The following is a 22,602-nucleotide window of genomic DNA, read 5'->3' as shown; positions in this document are numbered from 1 at the left end:
GGTCAATTTTGCAGGAAACCAATTATGTTCCGATTACACGAGGTAATAGAGTGGTGCTCATGATCAATGGGTAGGTCAATGATTTCTTACATACTTTGGGTCAAAATTAACCTATTATGTTGCTGGAACTTTTGACATATTTTCTTTGCTTTTAACATGTGCTTACTCAGCTGAATTGAACGAAAAAACTTCTTTGTAATGGGGTTGTAAGAAGTTAAAAAAAATAGAAAAATCTCAAATTAGTCATGCATTTTGGAAGAAATTACAACCCCATATATTTCTGATTTGTAGTTAAATTTTTGTTCATTCCAAACTCATTAAGGCAGAACTTCTGTCTATGAGGAAAGGTTTCATTGTTATCTTATTATTTTACATGCAGCTTAGGTGCCACTCCTGCTATGGAACTGATGATTGCAGCCGGAAAAGCAGTCCCTAACTTGCAATTGGAGCATGGGCTGGCTGTTGATAGAGTGTACACAGGATCTTTCATGACTTCTCTTGATATGGCAGGTTTGTTGTTTTCTGCCAGCAGCATTGTGTTTAATTAATAATATAATGAAGCTCAGTGCTGTTTTCTTTCAGGATTTTCAATTACTATCATGAAGGCAGATCAAGGAATCCTGCAACGTCTTGATGCTGCAACTAAGGCTCCTTATTGGCCTGTTGGTGCTGATGGTGCGTGGTGTTTTAGAATATTGCATTCTTTCTTTGTGTTCTTGAATTCATTTTTGTTTATAAGATTGTCATGTATGAAACTTTCTTTCTGGGACTAGAATCATAAATTGTTGATCTTTATGCACTAGTATGAAGATAAATTTAACCTTTCAACAATAGTGCATATTGTCATAAGGCCTTTATTAAGGATCTTTATCCTTGTATAATTCCAGAAAAAAAATGTCAAAATGAAGTGCTATAGTGATTTTATTGCTGTTGAGCTTAGGAGTTGTCTACTTGCAGGTAGTCATCCACCTGCCAAGATTCCTGTTCCAATGCCACCTTCTCGTTCATCAAAGAGTGAGGAGGTTAGTTCCACAAACAAAATTATTTCCAACTTTCATACGTTCATCACAAATATATAATAGTGTTCTCCAAGAAAAGTTGCCCACTCACAAGTGACCTTCACATCTGTTGAGTGTTGACAAGTTCATGCCACTTGTATTATTTCTAGTAGACAAAGTTATTAGCAAAATATTTCCTCAGTTAACTGCTTGTCAGGTTATCTGTTGCAAGATAGCTTCATACTTCTGCCAAAGGTTCCTGTTGTCAAAAAATATGGACTTAGATTAGTTAGAGCTGAGATTCAATGACAATTGAAGATTTGCTAGGCTTCTACTCACAGATGGTCATTTGGAAGAACTGAAAATGGGAGATGAGGAAAGCAGAGAAAATAATTTCCCCCAAATAGTGAATATCAATAACTTGATGAATTTACCCAACAAATCTTCCTCACAAAAATGCCTCTGCTGGATGATTTATTGTATGTCAGAATTTGGGCAGAATGCCTAAGGGTGTGCTGATGAACAATATTGAAGGGAAAGACTATTACTACTGGCATCTATAATGTCTTAATTGTAACTAACACTGAAAAGTAATACTTTGTTTTCTCATAGCTTTATATCAAAGCTAACTGTCCATGTTTGGTTTTGATGATTAGTCATTAAGTCGGCCACTACAGCTAAGTCAAGAAGGACGCATTCTTGAGGTGGCTATTGAAGCAGCAGCTAATGAAGTGATCAATCTGAGGGACAGTTTGAATGAATGGGATAGCAAAGTTGGTGATGGTGACTGTGGATCAACAGTGAGCCCAATTCCCAAACTCTCTTTTCATTTAGATTTGCTGCTTGGTTCATATATCTTGTTTTTTATATCAATTTATTTGCTTTTGCAGATGTATAGAGGTGCAACAGCAATTCTAGAGGACATGAAAAAGTGGTAAGTTTTTCATCTGTATACTTGAAGTTCTTTTGATTGCTTTAAATGTGAAATTGTCTTTCCTATATGGTACATCCGTGCTCTTCCTATCCCCAATCCACCGTTTTGCTTTTACTTTTACTGGCTTAGTTGACAAATCATTTGTCTTTCTTTTCCCCAGTTATCCTTTGAATGATGCTGCAGAAACAGTGAATGAAATTGGAGCATCTATTAGAAGAGTCATGGGTGGAACAAGTGGAATCATGTACATTTCTTTCTTTGTCTCTGTACTGATTATGCTTTAACATTCATGTCTTGAAGCAATCAATTTTATTCATGTATACTTGAGCAACGTACTCTTTTTCTGAAACAGATACAATATATTTTGTAAGGCGGCATATGCACAGTTGAAAGCTAACACAAAGTCTGAGTCAGTTGTCACAGCAAAACAATGTGAGATAACTGTCCTCATGAGTTAAGCCTTCTCATGAAATAAGTTTTCTTACTAGCCTACTTTGACTAACGTATCTCTTGATTCAGGGGCTGAAGCTTTTGAAGCTTCAATTGCTGCAGTTAGCAAATATGGTGGAGCTGTTGCCGGATATCGAACATTGTTAGATGCCCTGATTCCAGCTGCATCGGTTCTTAAGGAGGTCAGTTGCTGCATTGCTATGATACCCATGAACTGTTTTCTTTTGAAGTTGACGTGCTGACTTATTTTATCCTGACATTTTATATCCAATCAGAGGTTAAATGCTGGGATTGATCCTTCCACTGCCTTTCTTTTATCATCAGAAGCAGCATTGGCTGGTGCTGAATCAACCAAACAAATGCAGGCACAGGTGATATTCTTATTGATCCCACCCCCATATATATCCACATATGTTAAAATCTCTCGAAACAATTGCTTAAAAATGCTGATGACGAAAGTCATCTCTGAGGGGAGATTTGAGATTCTTCTGCATATTTATCACATTGCTTTTTCATTTACTTGTTTGAGATCTAACCGAAAAACTGATTCAGGCTGGCCGTTCAACCTATGTCTCCGGAGAGATCCTTGCATCAGTTCCAGATCCTGGTGCCATGGCTGCTGCCGCATGGTACCGAGCAGCAGCCTTAGCTGTGAAGGATAAGTGTCAGGCTTCATGACCTGATGCAATTTTCTGCCCCATTTTGCCTACATACTTAACCCAGTGAAGTTTTGTTCTTGGCTACAGATTTTAACCCAGTGATTAGGCTATCCGCTTATGCATTTTTTGTGCGTAAAGCCGAGAAAGCGAGTTTTTTTTTTTTTTTTTTTGTTCTCGTACCGTATTGAAATTTCTTAGAGAAATGTAACTTTTAGAGGTTGATAAACTTCATTACGAATTATATACATTGAAGCAGATGTTGTAACTCAAAATCTTCAAAAAAATAACGACTGTTAGACTGGGATCTTATTTGCACCAGCCATATATGTCATGGTTTGGTACAGTTGACGCTAATCTTGTTTGGCCTATAAAAGATTGTACTATTTTTTCTTTTTCCTTAATGCATCTGTATTCTTTACACAAGGTTTGTTAATCTTCATACTCATGATGGATAAATATTTTAAATTAATTTTTAGATGGGCTAATTTCACTCAAATTCTTCCTAGCAATTTACGTTTAGGAAAGTTGCAGGTAGTTTTAGTGATGCAAATTCTTCGGGAAGGCCCGAGGTGCATTCTAACAATGCGAGCTTGAGTAAGGGGAAAAGTTTGGGTTTTTTATAATGTTAGGTTTATAACTCTTTTTTACAACTTTTAACATAATAATTCGTTATTGATTAATTTGTAAATGGATAGATGAAACCTTTTTTTATAAACTGATCAATGACGAACTGTTATGTTGAAAATTATAAAAGAAAATTGTGAGATTAAGTTGTAAATTTAGAATTACTCTTTCTATCCAGTCCTGACTTTTAGAGTGTTGGTCTGGGTTTGATTGATGAAAAGGGGTTTTTGAGATAACTATCTGCCATTTTCAAAATTTTATATAATACAGCCGGCCCAGCCGGGCCTACCAATGCCCGGATCCGGCCCGGGATGTACCCGGTTTGCTTGTCTACAATATTTTGAGCTGGGTGCCCGCCAAAGACTCCATGCGAAGAGCCTGATTTATCTGTGAAGCTTTTACCATAAACATGCCCGCAAAATGTTCTTCACCACTCTCCGCCACCACCCGAAACTCAACTCTCTCACAAAACCAAATCTCAATCTCACACTCTTCCTCTCAACTCACCAAAACTCTCCAGAGCGCCTCCACAACACTGCCACCGTAACCAAAACCATCCACGAACTCTGCACCCAACACCACAACGTCGACGAGGCGCTTCGCCTTCTCGACCACCTCCGACTTGTCAGTTACGAACCCAATTCCCTCAATATTAACTCCATTATTCACGCCCTTTGCGACGCCCGCCGCTTTTCCGAAGCACACCACCGTTTCCTTCACTTCGTTTCCTCCAATTGTGTCCCCGACGAGCGCACCTGTAATGTGATTATTTCCCGCTTGCTGGGTTCCAAAACGCCGCATAACACTTTGAAGGTTGTGCGTTGTTTGTATGATGTTAAGCCCGAGTTTGTGCCTTCTTTGGGGAATTACAACTGTTTGATGGATCAGTTTTGTGGGTTGTCTCAAGTTGGTGAAGCTCGTAGGTTGTTTTTTGAGATGAAGAGTAGAGGGCATAGGCCTAATGTTGTTTCTTATACTATTTTGGTTAATGGATATTGCCGAGTTGGCGAAATTGAGCTTGCGTATAGGGTGTTTGATGAAATGCGTGAATCGGGAGTAGCGCCCAATTCGTTGACGCATAGTGTTTTGATTGGTGGGGTTTTTAGGGTACGTGACGTTGAGAGAGGAACGGAGTTGATGGGTAAGCTTTGGGAGAGGATGAAGGAAGAAGATGACGCGCATGTGAAGAGTGCGGCGTTCGCTAATCTTGTTGAATCTTTGTGTAGAGAAGGGTATTTTAATGAAGTCTTTAGGATTGCTGAGGATATGCCGCAAGAGAAGAGTGTGAATGAGGAGTTTGCCTACGGGGAAATGATTGATTCACTTTGCAGAGCGGGAAGGAACCATGGCGCTTCAAGGGTGGTTTATATAATGAGGAAAAGAGGATTTATGCCAAGTTTAGTTTCGTATAATTCAATTTTGCACGGGCTTTGCAAAGAGGGAGGCTGTATGAGGGCTTATCAATTGTTAGAGGAAGGTGTTCGATTTGGGTACTTGCCATCCGAGCATACTTACAAGGTTCTAGTAGAGGGTCTTTGCTGTGAATTGGATCTCCACAAGGCAAGGGAAGTCCTCCAGCTGATGTTGAGTAAAGAAGATGTTGACAGGACTAGAATTTACAATATATATTTGAGAGCTCTTTGTCTTGTGAATAACCCGACTGAGCTTTTAAACACACTTGTTTTTATGTTTCAGACGCAATGCCAACCGGATGTGATAACTCTCAATACTGTCATAAATGGGTTTTGCAAGATGGAGAGGATTGAAGAAGCTTTAAAGGTTCTTGATGATATGATGATGGGAAAATTTTGTGCCCCCGATGCTGTGACCTTCACTACTATTATTTTTGGTTTGTTGAATGTTGGAAGAATACAAGAAGCTCTCAGTTTATTGAATCAAGAAATGCCGCAAAGGGGATTTAGCCCTGGTGTTGTGACATATAATGCGGTTCTTCGTGGTCTATTTAGAGTCCAGCAAGTAGATGAAGCAATGGAGGTTTTCCATTGCATGATAAATAAGGGTGTGGTTGCTGATGTTGCAACTTATGCAATAGTAATAGATGGATTATGTGAGGCTAACCGAATAGACGAAGCTAAGAAGTTTTGGGACGAGGTTATCTGGCCCTCAAATATTCATGATAACTATGTTTATGCAGCTATGCTCAAAGGGCTTTGCCGCTCTGGTAAATTAAATGAGGCTTGTCATTTTTTATATGAACTTGTAGATTCTGGAGTCTGTCCAAATGTTGTGGGCTATAATATTGTGATCGACAGTGCTTGCAAGTTAGGCAAGAAAAGAGAGGCCTATCAAATTCTAGGAGAAATGAGAAAAAATGGAATGAATCCGGATGCTGTAACTTGGAGGATTCTTGATAAGCTACATGGCAAAATAAGGAAATGAATTAGTTTAAAATTCAGCTCAGCCCGATCCAGGGAAATCATATAGAATATGGAGATAACTCAACCCCAATCAGCCCGGCTAAATTTGGCCGAAAGAAGAAACAGAACATTTGGGACAAATATCTTAATTTGGCTCTTAATGCACCTCAGAAATTCAGTGGGCGGAATCCATATGAGGTGAGAAAGTCTTTTAATTGCTTTGGTTAATTTTACACAACAACAATAAATGCTTACAGATAATCTCTGTGTTTTTGTTTCCGGATCAAGCTTGATTATAGTGATCGCATTTAACGAAACAATCAGGTAATTTTATCTCCTTCTAGGGCAGCCAGTAAAATAGACATCTTAGACAGTCTGTCTATGTAAATAGTTGGAAAATTTCATTAAATTGTTAGGGATTAGTTTGTGTTTTTCTTGATGGCAGTGGAATCATCTCATCCCACCAAGGGCCTTCTCTAACACATTTAAGGAAATTTTCTTTTTACTTCACTATCAAGGAAGGTTTTTTTCTGCCTAGGGATGGCAATGGACCGACGCGGGCCGGGATTATCATCCTGTCCTCGAAAGAACTGATTTGGGGATCGAGATGAATCGGGGATACCTCATATTAAAGTTAATCCTCGCCTTAACCATTTTTTTTTTTTTTGGTTATTATGAGTACGGGATTCCTAGTTTTCTTTTTCTTTTTTTAAATAATTTGTAAATTATTTTTTTCAATTTTGTAGGGATAACATTACTCTTTTGATTGTTACATCGTTTATCCTTAATAAATAAATAGTTTTTTCTATATGCATTCTTCCTTTTATCGCAAGACAATCAATTTGTTTTAAAAAGTTGGTAAATGTAATTGTAATGTTATTTTTTCTATTAAACTTGATCATCTGTGGATAGACCCGATACTTAGGATCAATTAGGGATAATATGGATAGATGTACGATCATAAGTTTAATTCTCATCTGAGTATTCTTGATTTAAGTAAAAGATCGTATATTGCTATACTAATCTCTTTTGAAAATATGGCTCGCTGACTAAAAAGAAAAACGTTTTATCAAAAAATTATATCACTTATATTGCAACTTTCGGCCTAAACTTAGCTCGGCCCATGATATTTCATATTTGCTCTCTTAATTGCATTTAAAACTACTAAAAGACTTCTAATGGGCTGCCAACACGTGGTGTATTTGTACCCGTGACTTTTTGTTGATTTTAATTTTACATATATTAATATCTTTTTAATCCGTCAACGTAAGGAGGCTAAGGTGGTAATTTAATATGTTTTTCAGTTCCATTTTTTTAGCTCTCCCACGGCCTCACCGTTATTCTTAAGTTCAGATCATTCACTGCATCCGTAAAGAAGCCTGAATAATGGAATTACTCTTTTGTCCTTGGACTTTTTTGTACTGGAATTGGACCCATCGAGTGGGTCACTGAATCACCGTTTAATATTTGAGTCAACACGTAGCCACCGTCAGATCTCACGAAAGAATCTGATTCTTGCTCGAACGCGAAGCTAGTAATCTCCATAAGAGTCGTTGGGTCAACATATATTTTCTGCGCTAAGCTCAGCTAAGAGATATTTTTCAATTTTCTTTCAAAGGCTCTGTAGAACTTTAAACGAAGAAGAAGAAGAAGAAGAAGAAGATGACTGAGCAACTCACCGAGGAGCAGATCGCCGAGTTCAAAGAAGCCTTCAGCCTCTTCGACAAAGACGGCGATGGTAACCTTATCATCATTCTTTTGTTATTATTATTAAAAAAAATTGAGGCTCAAAGCAGCATGATACATTTATTTACTATCGTGTTTTTGAGTTGCTGGATCTTCACGACCAGTTCATATTTTTCGTCATTCTTTTGTTTGGTAGATTTGTGCTTCGTATTTTTGAATCCTTTTGTTATCTATATAAACTCTAGACTCAGTACTTCGTAGTTTTGAATTACTGGATCTTCACGAGTTCATCTTTCAGAGTTCTTTTGTTATGTAAATTCTAGGCTTAGTGCAACTCGAAACATTTACTTTCGTATATTTGAACCACTGGATCTTCACAACGAGTTTATAATTTTTCATTATTCTTTGTTATATGAATTTTAGGCTACACAAAACATGAGGCGTGTGGTTCAATATTTTTTGAATTACTGGATCTTCGCGAGATTAGATATGTGTTCATATTTTTCATCATTCTTTTGTCATATATAATTCTAGGCTCAACACAACATGAGAGATGTAGTTTGTGTATTTTTGAATAAATGGATCTTCATAACATGAGATGCCTGTTCATATATAAATTCTAGGCTTGGTTTCTGTGTTAATATAAATTTTTGAGCATTTTTTTCTTAATTAACTTGAAATTAATTTAAAGTATTCGCTACTTATTAAACCTACAGGTTTGATTTAAAATTAGGCATAAATTTCCGTCCCTTTTTTTTAATCTTAATCTGAGGGATTAGAGTTTCTGAGTTGACAATGTTGAATTTTATCGATAACTTAAAAATGTCATTTATGGTATTTCGTACATAATTTTAAAGTTATAAGAATCTGGAAAAAATGACTATTTTTATATGTTGTTCTGAAATTATGATATTTTTGTATAGGTTGTATCACTACCAAAGAGTTGGGGACAGTGATGAGATCTCTGGGACAGAATCCAACTGAAGCTGAACTTCAAGATATGATCAATGAAGTGGATGCTGATCAAAATGGGACTATTGATTTCCCTGAATTTTTGAATTTGATGGCACGCAAAATGAAGGTAGTTCAGTTCTAAATATGTCAATCTTATAGTGTCTGTGTGCTTGTCATCGCTCCAGTTATTTTATCGACTATGCTTCCTTGTTTTGGATGAATGTTTTGATTTTCTTGATACAGTTGTTTACATCATTAATCTCAAATTGCATATTGGAATTGTTTTAAGTAGTCATATCAACTTGATGTTGACACTTGACAGTTCCCTAGTGCCATTTGAACTTCTAACCAAATTATATCTGTTGGGCTTTTCTATGTTGCTAACTTGATAATTTTGGCACTAGACTTTTGTTGTCGACCATTGTGATTGTAACATTGAAAGTCAACTCATGATGAACTAGTGCTTTCCGATTTGGATTAATTCTTTTTCTTTTAAAAAAATAAAAATAAAAAACAGAGCTATTGTGGAGTGACAATAACAGACCTTGTACTGATATTCTTGATGGTGTAAATATTTCTATAATTCTGTTACATATAATGTGTCTTTATACATGATAGACCAAACTTCACTGAACTGGTACAAAAGCATGGTGAAAGCATATAGACTCCTCCAGTGTATCATGAAAATTGACAGATGATGCCTGTAAGTCGGGGTGTTCTGTAGTTTTTATTTCATCGAAGCAACTAGCTCTCTTTTTTCTGATCCTCTGGTGCATTAGTTGTGTTGTGGCTGAATAAAATCTTTACTCTTTGAAACCAAATTTCATGATGCCAAGGCCAAAGATGATGCCACCTTTTAGCAAGAAAGTCTCTTATTCTCAATCTTTCTTATGATGTCCTGCATCATCACTTTTATTACCGTGGCTTATTTCTAGCCACTGTAACTGCAACAAAGTTATGAGAATCCTTTCTTCACAAATATTCTTTTTTACTTGAAATTTTATACCTCATTCTGTTTATTTTGGGTTTTTAGTACCTATTACTTGGTATAAATTTTTCTAGAGTTATTGGGATGTAGCCAAATTTTTTATACTTGAACTTATCATAATGTCTGTATCAGTAAAAGTTGTAATTGGATTTTATTGTGTTTATTTTTTTATTTTTGAAGGACACTGATTCTGAGGAGGAACTGAAAGAAGCCTTCAAGGTTTTTGACAAAGATCAAAATGGTTTTATTTCTGCTGCAGAGGTACGTAATTAGTAGTAATGTTTATATTCCCAAGCCCTCCCCCATTTTTGTTTATCAAGAAAATCTAGATAATAAACCAACTTGTTCCCATTCCTTTAAGGAGAAACAATCTAAATAATACCTATTAATTAATACAGAGACCAAAAAATAAATAAAACTGAAAAAAGAGAAGACTGGAGGAAGAAAGGAGATAGTAATGTGATTTAACTGAATATGAGACACTATTACTTTTTAGATCTGTGTATGTAGGTATTCAGTTTAAGAAAAAAACTCCTATTTTGGATTTGTTTACTAGTATTAATGGTTTCTGTGACTTTGAAATTGTGCAGCTTCGACATGTCATGACAAATCTTGGAGAGAAGCTGACAGATGAAGAAGTGGAGGAGATGATCCGAGAAGCAGATGTTGATGGTGACGGTCAGGTGAATTACGAAGAGTTTGTTAGGATGATGCTGGCGAAGTGATTGTAGTTATTTTGGGGAGGACATGGTAGGGATATAAGATTTACCCAATTATATGTCATAGTAGCTGTATCTCTTGTTCTACTTTTTTTTAATTTCCCTTCTAGTCTTTGTTGATTTGGATTTCTTACCTGTTATGCTTGGTTGAATTGGAGCTCAGTTTTATTTTACTTGCATTATAAAGATTATATCGATATTTATCTCGGCTTTCGTTTTCTTGCTCTGTTTCCTATTGAAAGATGCAATTTGTCTCAGTTGTGGCTATTGTTGTGTCTTTTGAATTGGTACTAACTCAGTGGCTAGATTTTGTGTCGGATGGGTGCTATAGCTTGTTCACATTTCAAATTGGCGATTCCTGTTGTGACACTCCTTGTTGCATATATTTCAATGTTATGCCGGTTTTGATACTGTAAGAGTCTTAGACCCAGCAGGCCTTATTTTATGCAACTGTCTTCGGCTCTATGAGCTTAACTTCTTTAGCGCTGTATACTGTTACTGCTGCTTTTTCGCCATAAAAAATCTATGGTTTAATTTACATGGGAAAAGTTCTCCGTCCGGCATCGTTAAGTGTTTCGGCAATTAAAGTCGCTATTACAAGTCCACATGAGTCGAGGAGTCAACTTTGAATATTTTCCATATGTCCAGAAACACAGCACATGGTTTTGACTGATTGCAAAACCTTGCTTTGATAAGTTAGGATTCAAAGTGAAGCCCTAATTTATTCAGGATTATGACCAAATTTTAGTGCAAAAATCTACATCACTTGTTATGAAGCTTCCGAGAAAGAGAAATCTTGAATATATATAAACTATGAAATCATTGAACGAGTAACATTTTCAATCCATAAGAAGAACAAATAAAGCACCCACAATAACTCATACATCATGAGTCCATGTAAATAACCCAAAGAGACGGTGCATTTATTATTTATTTAAACTATGGTTAATGAAAAACTAATAAAAGTTACGGTAATTTTATGAATAACAACATGAATCTTTGTACTTTATAAATAAAACCTAAACAAATCTCCATCAACCTAGTTAACTTTTTTCCTTCTTTTATAACTTTTTCATATAATTAATTATATAATTTTTTTTTTTTACTTTTTTTCCTCTTTTATAACTTTTTCATATAATTAATTAATTAATTTTTTTTTTTAAATTAGAAATCCCTAAATTCAACTTATAACACCTGGAGAACGTCAACGCAGGGTTTCTCTCTGGGTTTAAATAGAATTCACTACAAAAAACTAGCGAATGAATCCAATTATATATATACACTATAATATTCCACCAACTTAATTATCATTGGATGACCTAGCAGCGATCAACTATGACTTTTGGGTGTATTATTCAAGAAGTCCTGATTTCAATTTATCTGGATTACTAATAAGGATGGTCATTGAGAGGATTTACCTAGTTGTCAACTTCAGGACCCCGAAAGATTAGTTGAAGTCTGTGCAAGCTGGCTCGGATAAGCCCCATTCACCACACACACCACACACCAAAAAAAAAAAAAAATCCACCAACTTGATATTGTGAACAAATTCAACTTCTAGCAAAGATAATAAGAGCAAATCACATACGGTAATTCTCTGTAATCGCTAACAATATTCATCACAAACTAAAAGAAAAACACTTATTATTATTATTTTAAATTTTTCTTTTTAACAATAACACCATGATGCTCATACAAGAAGCAAAAAAGGAATTAAGTAGAAAATAAAAAAAAAAAAAGGATCAGAAATTAACACACACAACAACAACAAAAAAAAAAAAATAATCTCCAATTTGTCCTCTACTGATCCGTTGTAAAGAAGAAGCATTTCCAGTTGAAGCTGAAGAAGGAAGAGAGTTCTTATGATTATGCATCCCCACTTTGAAACCTTGTCTACTCACTCCAACTCCTCTGCAAAATTTCTCAACTTCACTTCTTCATCTTTTCTTTGCAATTTCCACCCCAACTTCTCCGCAAACCCCAGCATTTTCTCCTTCTGTTCCGAGCTAAACTTGGTCCTGAACCTCTTTCCCCACTCCTCTCCGCCGTCTCCACCCCGCCTGCACCCTCCGGCTCCCCCCTTCAGTGTACTCCATTATCTCCATTGTGGTGGTGACGTCGCTGCTCGCCGTGTGCTGAGCTTGCGGTGGAAGTTGCGGTGGCACCCACATGCAGCGCAGTTTAGAGAGGTCGGTGATGAGTCGTCGAGGGTGAACTCCCCGCAGCCGTCGGTGGCGTAGCTGCCGATCGTCTCTGCATGTTTCCTTAAACACTCTCTGTAATTGTGCTGATACTCTCCATCCCTCTCCCTCACCTCTTTCTTGGTTTTTCTCTTTGCTTGAGTCTAAAGAGTTTTTTTTTTTTAAGTGTTTGTATTTGAAGGTTGAAGGTTTTTCGACCATACATGCTCTGAATTTTAGGACAGGATTATCACATCAGTTTATATTAATATAGGGTTTTTTAATATATTAAAATTCTAACTATCAAATCGATCTTTCAATGATTAATAAGTGAATCGTTGTATGAAATTGAAATGATATATAAATGAGTTGTTAGGGTTGGACAATAAATAGGGGTTGGGAGAGCATAAATAGATTAGATTGGGATGACTTTCGCACTTTAAAATGTTGGGGGATTCTATCACCACAACCACAACCTCCACGACAAGCCACAAACATGTCACATCCACATTGAAATTTGCATTCCTTTTTATTTTTAACCAATTAATATTATAGAATTTTTAGGTGAATATAACAAATTTTTGTGTAATATTTTATATATATATATATATATATATATACTGATAATTAAGTCTTGGATTGTGTGTTTGATTTAAGGAATAGGTGAAGGTAAACCCAAGGATGACTTGACGTTAATAAGGTTCCTCAATTTTTTGATTTTTTTTGTCAAACTTTAAGACCACTTATCGTAATAATATGTACTTACTGGTTTTTTGGACTTGTAAGATGTTCAATAGGCCCTGAAATTATTAGATAAGCATAAACTGGTCCGACACCCCATTATAAAAAAAAAAAAATGGATGAAAGGTGGGTGTATAATATGGATGAATTTTGATAAATTTTATGAAGGGGTTTAGCAATTTTCATATTTTTAACACGAATTTTAGATAATTTTAAAAGTGGTGAGATTTGTTTGTATTATTTTATTTCTATTCAATCTAATTAAGTATTATTTTGGACTAAATGTTTCAAGCATTAAAATCACAACGAAATAGATATTATTTGTTATATCTTTCAGGTCACGATTTTATCATGAATGTAGATTTAACAAAGTCAAAGAGTTTATCAATTATTGTTCTAAACAACGTGTTCTGATAACATAAAATAAGTTAAGATAGAATTCACTGTAAAAAACTAACTCAAAGGAGAAAAGAATTCAACCATAATATACACCATAAAATTTATCAAATTAACGATGACAATAAATATAAACTTAATACAACAAATAATAATACAAGAGTAATAATAACCACTAAATTAATTTTCTTGTCATTCATCTTATAAATTATAAATATTGAGATATCTAATATAATATTTACAAAAGTTAATATATAATAAATAGGGAATTCCTTAATTGTAAAAAAAAAAAAAAAAAATAAGGGAGGTTAAAGGTCATAAATATAATAAAAAGGTGAATTTAAGCTGTAGAGGGGCCCTGAAGAGTATGGGGGGTGATTCAATAATTGACTTGGGAACAGAGAAAATAAAGTCTTTTCATAATTGAATTTTACAATAAGCCTTTGCCAGTTCTTCATTCTTTCTGTTTGCATGCACTTCACAAACTATGTCCTACTGCTCATTCAAGAATCTTGGTCTGTATTGCACTTAAATCATGGTTGTTTGTATCATACATTATCGTACATATCATATGATATTGGATATATTTAACGATATATATTAAAAAGTATATCTTAAACCATTCGTTACGTTAATATGTATCTTACGATACGATACATATCCATTCGTATCTTTAAAATATCGATATGATTTTATTAATTTGGACTAAACCCAAAAGAAAAATTTCTGCTTTTACATGCACTTCACAATTATGTCCTACTGCTCATTCAGAAGATTCTAGGCTGTATGCACTTCAATTAACTATTTCTTTTTATTTGAGGATAAAACTGTGATGTTAGTTGGGGAAATTAAGTCAATGCAATCAAAATTTAACTTTTTAAATGATCTTTACATGTTTAATGCGGACACACGTTAAGACGACTTTAGATGATGATGTGGGAAATGTAAATAGTGTGAATAAAATTAGACATTTCGGATTCCTCAACACACATGATGTTAGGTGGGAAATTATTTCTAGTGACAATAAAAATTTTAACGATCTTTAACACATGACGGTGTAATACATTTAACTCACTAAAATAAAAATGAATCTATAATGGAGGGTGGTGTGAATTGCAAGAAACATTGTAAGGATATATTCAAATTTTAACTTTTAAACAATCTTTAACATATGCATTACGACATACGTTAACAACGACTAAGATAAAATGAATGCAATGCGAACACATTTTAAGAGACCTAAAATAATGAATGTATACGACACGTTAAAACGCTTGAGATAAATGAATGCAGTGCGGACACAGTTAAGACAACCTAAAGATAAAATGAATGCAGTACAAACACACGTTAAAACGACCTGAGATAATGAATGCAGTGCGGACACATGTTAAATAAACCTAAAGATAAAATGAATGCAGTATGGAGACACGTTAAAACGACCGAGATAAAAGAATGGAAGATGAGAGGAGGTGGGGTGGAATTGATGAAAAGGGTGAGGTTAGGTGGGGAATGGGGGGCAGAAGTTTGCTGGTTATTCACTTGATATGTCCGGGGAAACGTTCCTAAGTCTTTAGTGACCATTTATTTTGTTTCCTTTTCAGTGTCAGGTCACTATTCTATTTAACTTTTTTTTTTTTTTTTTTTTTCATTTATGTGACCACAAACTCCACTTACCCACTTGAATAGAAAAAAAAAATTTAAAAAAATAATGAAGAACCCTTATCTAAATCCAATTTGTGCCCACTATCCATATGGGCTTGTGTCCCAAAGTCTTTAATTTACTTTGAAAGTTGTTATTATAGTCCCGATGGCCGCGGCAATGGGTTATTATAAGATAGTTTCTCTTAAAAAATAGTTCAGATATATGTAACTTAGTCTAAACACTTCCATTAACAAAAAGAAAAAAGAAAAATTGTTTTCAAAAACAATTTTCGAACGCAATCCTAAAAACTAGTGTAAGATTGAGAAACAATTCACAGTTTTCTATAACTTTGAATATGAAAACAAGTTTGAAATATTATATCAAACGTACTTTTAAATATAAAAAATATTAAAATATACCTCAGAATTTTGAATCGTATTTTAGTTTTATGAAATTTATTCTTGAATCACAAATCAAATAGACAATCTCCCTATAGTTATTTAAAAAAAGTGCACATAAAAGTATTAAAAAGCCCTTTGATATATAGAAATATGTAATAACTTTTGAAAATAATAGGAATCTGATAAAACCCTATTTTGAAAATTTAATAGTTTTTATTATATGGCTAAGAGTGTTAGCTTATGAGATTAAAGTTTATTTTAATGTTCTTGTTTGGTTATTTTTATGTTTGTATCATTGTATTTTGTATGTTTACAAATATATAAGTTTTTGGAATTATTTTTCTATTATAATTATTTTATTTTCCTTCACAACTATGTTTTGATGATATAAAAAAAAAATTATTTGTCCATTGATTTTAAATATTTATAGATTAAGATTAGAGGATGATTAGTTGAACTATTAAGATTGATTTAATTTGGTTATTAATCTAGTCAAGCTAGTTAAATTTAGGGTAAGATACACTTACCAATTCTGCATACCAACTTCCCATCCTGATTGATGTGGAGTGCAACATGGTCAGGCCAAAATCTGTAAATGTAGCATTTTCTTTAAATGTATCAAATTACTTGATAAATGCTTAAATTAGCAAAAGGGTTTATTCTTTGAACAATTAATGAATACAAAATTTTTTAAGTATAGACATAAAACCTAAAAATTATTGTATATTATTTAATAATATATGATTTTTTATTTTTTTTGTTATTTAATAAATTAAATTAGCATTGGACGTGGTCGAGGTTGCATTGAGAAGGAAGCTGAATGGCTTGATCGAAATCGATTCCAAAAATACTCATCATCATGGTGTCCTCTTTGTATTCACAGAAGCAATTCAAATGATCAGGCCGAGCAACAAGCAGATGAAGGAGACTTGAGGATCTTCCAATACCACGGCAGGTTGACATTCCTCTAGCTCTTCCTTGGTCATGCCGCAGAAGCCTTCCGTGTTCGCCGGTAGGGGCTTAAATGCAACAAATGAAACCATCACCATGGCAAAGATGCCAAAAACCTTCTTTGTGCATGCCAACCTCTTTTATGTTGTGTTTGCTCTATGGAGAGGGAGATGTCAGGGTTTTAATATTTTGGGTTGGTTTTTTTTTTTTTTTTTTTTTTTTTTTTTTTTTTTTTTTTTTTTTTTTTTTTGCATTTTCACCCTTTGCCGAAGACTATGAGATGTCAAGTTAACTCGTATGATATGCACTCGTCCTATCATTAGTCGGTAGTCGTAATATTTCTGTTGTACGAAGATTTTAATGACACTATCACAAAAATTTGTGAAATTACTGTAGATAAATACGTTCATCAGATACTTTGGTTGAATTACATCTTCTTTTCAAATATTACGTCTCCAAAACATTATAAAAAAAAGAATGTTTATAAATCATTGTTAGGGCCAAAAATCATCTTTGCTTGACGAGGCTCAATAACGAAATAAACATGTCATGGCCAGGCCTCAACCCCAATCTCGATTGGGCCTAGGCTTAAAATCACCTTGAACTCCCCCCTCTATGAGTTGGGCTATCCTATAAATTAAGTTAAACTGGATTTCAGCCCATTAGCCTGCGGTTGCAACAGTCTATAAATAGGAAATCAGAATCTCATTCTTTTTCCTCTTCTACTAAGATTCTAAATCTTACTCAAACTATTAAACTTGATTTGATAAGGTCAAGAAATCATATCTCTTTCATGATAGAGGATTACTTCCCAAAATAGGACTTAGTGTCCTACTAAGATTCCAAATTTTATTTAAATTATTAAACTTAATCTGATAAGGTTAAGAAATCATATCTTTTTCATGATAGGGATTATCTCCTAAAAAAGAGGACTCAATGTCTCATAGTCAATCTACACTACTCAAAACCATCTATTTGCTCCTAAAGTTCTTGTTCCCAAGAACCGAACATGTCCGTCGTAGTCCTAGCTTCAGACAAGACTCGTGGTAATTCTTCATCTCTTTAATTCTTACCAAATAATCTTTTTCAGCCTTGCTGACTTGGGCGTCAGAGTGCCTACAGCAAACACCACCCCGGTGTCTTCCGAAAGCTTTACGCTTGCCCTTTCATGCGTGCAGGTCTAACGGATTATCAGTGTTCTCAATCTCACGGGATCAGACCCTATTTTCATTACGGTAGATTTTTTGCATCTACAATCATAAATTAAAAAAAAAAAAAAACAAATTGGATCCAAGGAGTATATGAAAAGATACAAAATTTATGGCCGTAATAAATAGAACAAGATTCTCTCGTGACTTTTTATCTTAGCAAAAATCAATATTGTCACCAATGGATAATAAGATAAGAAAATAAAATTATAAAGAAAAAAGAAAAAAGGAATAAATTTTCAGTCTTGGGTATTAACCCTTGTAATGGAAAAAGTATTTCAGGTTAATCTTAATATATTAGCTTAATATATTGTTTTAAGAAGAATCACCCGAGAGATTTATACCATCATTAATGACTAATGAGCACTATATATATATAATAATAATAAATATTAAAAAATAACAAAATGGCCCTTTTGTGCCTCGCCACTCTGGGTCGAACCGAGCAAAAATCTTGAAACAGTAAGCTTCTTAAACTTGACATTCTTGACTCAAATCTTTAGCATTTGTTATTATTTTTTAGTTGATTTTGTTTTTTTGAACTTTTAGTAGTGACCCAGATGGATTTTAGTTGAAATTTTTTTGTGGGTGTTTAGTTTTTATCTTTGTTTCACTAATATTGTTGATTTGTTTTTGCTTGAGCTCCAACATATGATTTTGTTTGATGTTTGGCTTCATTTTGTTTCTCGGTTTGCTAGGTGAAGGGGGTTTTGTGGATGGATTGTGGGGAAATTTGATAAAGATTGATTTGGGTTTGCAGTTTTTTAGATTTGGATTTTTTGGTTTGGTATAATGGATGGAGATAATAGTTTGAATATAAGTAATTGGGGTTACTATGAGCCAACAAGCTCCTTTAAAGGTCATATGGGTGGACAGTTTTCGTCATTGGGTATGCCTGACAAGCCTCTTGTTGGTGCTCGAAATGCTGCTGCAATGATGGCTAGTGCCACTGGAGCGCTTGACGAGAGGGATGTGTACTCGATGGGGTATTTGAGGGATGCTTGGATTAGCCGGGAACGGTTTGTAAATGTGTTGCCTGGAAATTTTGATTATGGCATTGTGCCGGAGACATCCACAGATCATTGTATGCAGATTAATCAAGTAACAGAGTGTACGGATGAAATGGTTAATCAAGTAGAAGAGGTGGTCTGTCAAAAGGATGGTGGGGGTACCAGGAAAAGGCAGGGCCCCAAAGCACCTAAATCTCCAAAGAAAGCTAAGAAAGGCCCTCAAGTGCTGAAAGGAGAGAATGGTTCCGTGGCTCAACAAGCGAGGTCAAAAAGGAAACCTGCAGAAATTATGATAAATGGGGTTGATATGGACATTTCTAGTATTCCCATACCGGTTTGCTCTTGTACCGGGACACCTCAGCAGTGTTATCGCTGGGGCTGTGGTGGGTGGCAATCTGCATGTTGTACAACAGCGTTGTCATTGTATCCCTTGCCAATGAGTACCAAAAGGCGAGGAGCAAGGATAGCTGGGAGGAAAATGAGTTTAGGAGCTTTTAAGAAGGTTTTGGAGAAACTTGCTGCTGAGGGTTATGACTTCTCTAATCCAATCGATTTGAAGACTAATTGGGCTAAACATGGTACAAATAAGTTTGTCACCATCAGGTAGATGTACTTCTTGGATCCTAATATCTGTATCCCCATGTATTTGGCATGTCTCTCATGTAAATATATGTATTTAACTATCTGCTGAATTTTCAGAGGTAGTTTGTAGTCTTTGAATTTTCTCAGGCACGTGGAATGTTCTTTGACTTGTGCCTTTTCAGAATGTATCTGGATATGCTCTTTACTGTTTGTAGTTTAGGAACATTGATCTTATCGGATGTTAAGAGCGGAATGTAGTTGTGAAGATTATTTTTTTCCTTGTAACTGCAATCCTTTTCTTCTCTTGACCTTAGCATGCAATCGAAAATACATTTTGTCTCACAAAAATATATATTTCATCAAGTTTTTGTTTGATGATCTACACCTTTACATAAGTACTGATTAGTTTTGATATAGCGTTCTTTATAAGTTTAAACATGGTAGGATTTTTATTGATTAGATAAGTTATAGATACAAATTGTTACCAGATTGGAGCCATGAATTTAGTCATTGAAGTAATTTTGTTTAATATATACTTAGTTAAATACTTTTATATGCGAAGTTTATGTTTGAAGAATTCAGTATCATATTTTTTCATTTCTTCTTGCTCATTGGATTGTTGCTGGCAATCCCATGACAGTTTCGTTGCATGACTGAAGAACCAATAAGTTAATGGAACACATACCAATATAAGTTCGAAGGATTGTGTTTTACTTTTAAAACTTTCATTTGGGAGAAAATATGAATATGATATTGAATTCTCAGTAGATTGCTATAGAACATTGATGATATGCCCCCTAGTTGATCTCTAAATTAGTGATGAATGTAATTTTTATTTTTGTTGTTGTTATAGAGCTTGAACTTTGCAATCTTTACTGCATAAGTTCAAAACTGAGGATATGAAATCATTGCCATCGGATGAGATGGTGTTGTTTTAGGGATTGTGCAGCGTAAGGAGACATGTAATTTAGTGATTGTAGTTTAGTACAATCATCTTTTCTGATTTTAGGAGCAAAATGTAGTTGAAAGATTTCTTATTTGCCCAGTAAATTTTCAGGCTGCTAGAATTAGTCCTTAGTGCTAAATGAACTGCCTGAATACAAGAAAAATGGGATAAGACAACATACATTTTGCGGCATTCATCGTATGCATGTTGCTAAAGATGATATTTTGACGATAGGCATTTTGTGCATGTTACAAAATCCATTATTTGACAGCACTTTTATATTAGCTTGTTTAGAAGAGTGTGTTTGAGTCCCACACTGACTAGGTACGCTCAAGTCTACTGGTTTATAAAATGGGGTAATCCTCTCATTCAATAAGGTCTTATTGGGTGAGGAGTCAGACCTATCTCAAATTCTATCAGAATGCACTGCATTTGAATGCTTGTTTGGATTAAAAGTTTGATATATCTTAGATTTTATTTGCTTTTCTTTTTTACTTCTTTTTGTTTAAAGTTGTGAGAAAACATCATGGCAGGAGTTTAATCCCATATTGTCTTTTGTTTTGACAACAGAAGAGTTACCTTCTTGGCTCTGGTTATGTCTTCGTGTTCTTAGTTTTTCTCGACTAATATTGTATCAATACATGAACGTAAAACTTGTGCAGAGCTGAGACGTCGATGAGGCAGAAGTTTTTTAATGTTTGTTTCCTAAATGGATGAAATTTAAAGTAACAACTGGGCTTGATTCTGTAATTTCCTGGCACTTGACATGGGTATCCAATCTTTGGTTTTCCCTTTTGTAGATTTGTTTTCTTCCAAAAGTCAAGATTGATATTATAAGATCAAGAACAAGAAGTTGAGTGTAAACTCAAAAGATTCCTTATCTTTGATTCATAGTATTAGATTTCAATAAGCGTAATGGTTATTGAGAATCATATTTGGAATATTACAACTTTATATATGGATTCAATATACGCACAGCTAGCAGGATTAACCAAGCTTCTGAAGCAGCCAAAATTAGATGAGATTATCAAGAAAGTTGTGGGTCTAGGAATTTGTAAGTGATGGCAACACTAGCTATGAGAAACTGGACCCTTTTATTGAGGATTCTCATTCTCTTATATTCAGCTTCTTGTATAGCAATACTTGTTACCATTGTTTTAAAATCCAACTCGTTGTGAGACTTGGCAAGGTGACTTGGTCACGGGTCAACCCGTCCAGCCGGTTGGACTAATGATGTCAGTAGTAAAAATATTTTTAGAAAATTGTTAATTACTCCTTTAAATTTTAATATATTAAAAATAAACCTACAAAATTGTAAAGTAGGCTTTGAAATTTTAATCTATTTAAAAAATGCCCCCAAACGATTAATTAGTTCGTAAAATTTTGAAATATTTCAAAAATACCCCCATACAATCACAAGTAGGTCCCTATAACTTTTAAAAATATCAAAAACCGGAGAGAATATCAGGTCCTGGTCCGACAAGCTGGTCTGGTCCGGGGTTTAAAACAATGCTTGTTACTGATATTGTCAAGCTTCTTGATGGTTCAAAGATACATCACCTAAAGATTTTTATTTTGGCTTCAACAATTATTTATATCCACAAGTTAAACATTTGGATAAACAAATTAAAACTTGCAGATATGTCCTGCTACTGCTGTTATTGACGGAGCAATAATTACACGATCGATGTTTAACCCGTTATTCAAGAGTGGATGTCTGCATTTTTATATTACAAGACAGAAATACACTATCTAGTTTTTGTTTTGTTTTCAGATATGAGTTTCCTTTTAGCATCAGGAGTTGGAGCTGGATTTGCAGTGAGCTCTGAGTTGAAATCATCTATGGAAGATTATGTGAATGACCTTCAGTTCTGGTTCGAAGACACAAAGGGCTTCAGTCTGGAACTGATATTTTCTGAACACAGATTTATATAGCCATGGCTTCTCTTGTTGTTTCATATGTATGGCTTTACTTTCAGTATTTAATTTCCCCCATTCGTCGAAGACCTCTTTTTTGTTTCAATGAATTAAATTCATTCACAAAAGGTAGGTACAAAGGCACTGAGTAGTGAAGACTGAAGATGAAGAACATAATTGCAGAACTCTGAAACATAGGCCCATCAGGCCCTTAGATAACCCATTGGTTCTGACTAGT

General features: G+C 34.6%; 4 protein-coding genes across 4 annotated transcripts; all 4 read left to right on the top strand.

The window, feature by feature from the left end:
* The first annotated feature begins 11 nt into the window (after positions 1 to 11).
* LOC116138451 (putative 3,4-dihydroxy-2-butanone kinase) lies at positions 12 to 3,446 on the top strand. The gene is made up of 11 exons (XM_031424167.1): positions 12 to 70; positions 380 to 510; positions 583 to 675; positions 958 to 1,022; positions 1,655 to 1,798; positions 1,889 to 1,932; positions 2,093 to 2,176; positions 2,285 to 2,364; positions 2,452 to 2,564; positions 2,658 to 2,753; positions 2,935 to 3,446. The coding sequence occupies exons 1-11, from the start codon at positions 60 to 62 to the stop codon at positions 3,058 to 3,060; spliced, it is 987 nt and encodes a 328-aa protein (XP_031280027.1). The 5' UTR covers positions 12 to 59; the 3' UTR covers positions 3,061 to 3,446.
* A 606-nt stretch (positions 3,447 to 4,052) lies between these two features.
* On the top strand, positions 4,053 to 6,576 carry LOC116138515 (pentatricopeptide repeat-containing protein At3g18020). Its single transcript, XM_031424227.1, has 2 exons — positions 4,053 to 6,241; positions 6,332 to 6,576. Exon 1 carries the CDS (start codon positions 4,086 to 4,088, stop codon positions 6,063 to 6,065), a length of 1,980 nt encoding a protein of 659 aa, XP_031280087.1. The 5' UTR covers positions 4,053 to 4,085; the 3' UTR covers positions 6,066 to 6,241; positions 6,332 to 6,576.
* A 947-nt stretch (positions 6,577 to 7,523) lies between these two features.
* LOC116138444 (calmodulin) lies at positions 7,524 to 10,609 on the top strand. The gene is made up of 4 exons (XM_031424158.1): positions 7,524 to 7,781; positions 8,653 to 8,810; positions 9,852 to 9,932; positions 10,262 to 10,609. Exons 1-4 carry the CDS (start codon positions 7,706 to 7,708, stop codon positions 10,394 to 10,396), a joined length of 450 nt encoding a protein of 149 aa, XP_031280018.1. The 5' UTR covers positions 7,524 to 7,705; the 3' UTR covers positions 10,397 to 10,609.
* A 7,687-nt stretch (positions 10,610 to 18,296) lies between these two features.
* LOC116138459 (protein BASIC PENTACYSTEINE2-like) lies at positions 18,297 to 19,786 on the top strand. The gene is made up of 2 exons (XM_031424173.1): positions 18,297 to 18,371; positions 18,608 to 19,786. The coding sequence occupies exon 2, from the start codon at positions 18,702 to 18,704 to the stop codon at positions 19,524 to 19,526; it is 825 nt and encodes a 274-aa protein (XP_031280033.1). The 5' UTR covers positions 18,297 to 18,371; positions 18,608 to 18,701; the 3' UTR covers positions 19,527 to 19,786.
* Positions 19,787 to 22,602: the final 2,816 nt, after the last annotated feature.

Source organism: Pistacia vera, unplaced genomic scaffold (genome assembly GCF_008641045.1).
Source record: "Pistacia vera cultivar Batoury unplaced genomic scaffold, PisVer_v2 Contig341, whole genome shotgun sequence".
Taxonomy (NCBI): Eukaryota; Viridiplantae; Streptophyta; class Magnoliopsida; order Sapindales; family Anacardiaceae; genus Pistacia; species Pistacia vera.
This window is presented reverse-complemented; position numbering and strand designations above follow the sequence as displayed.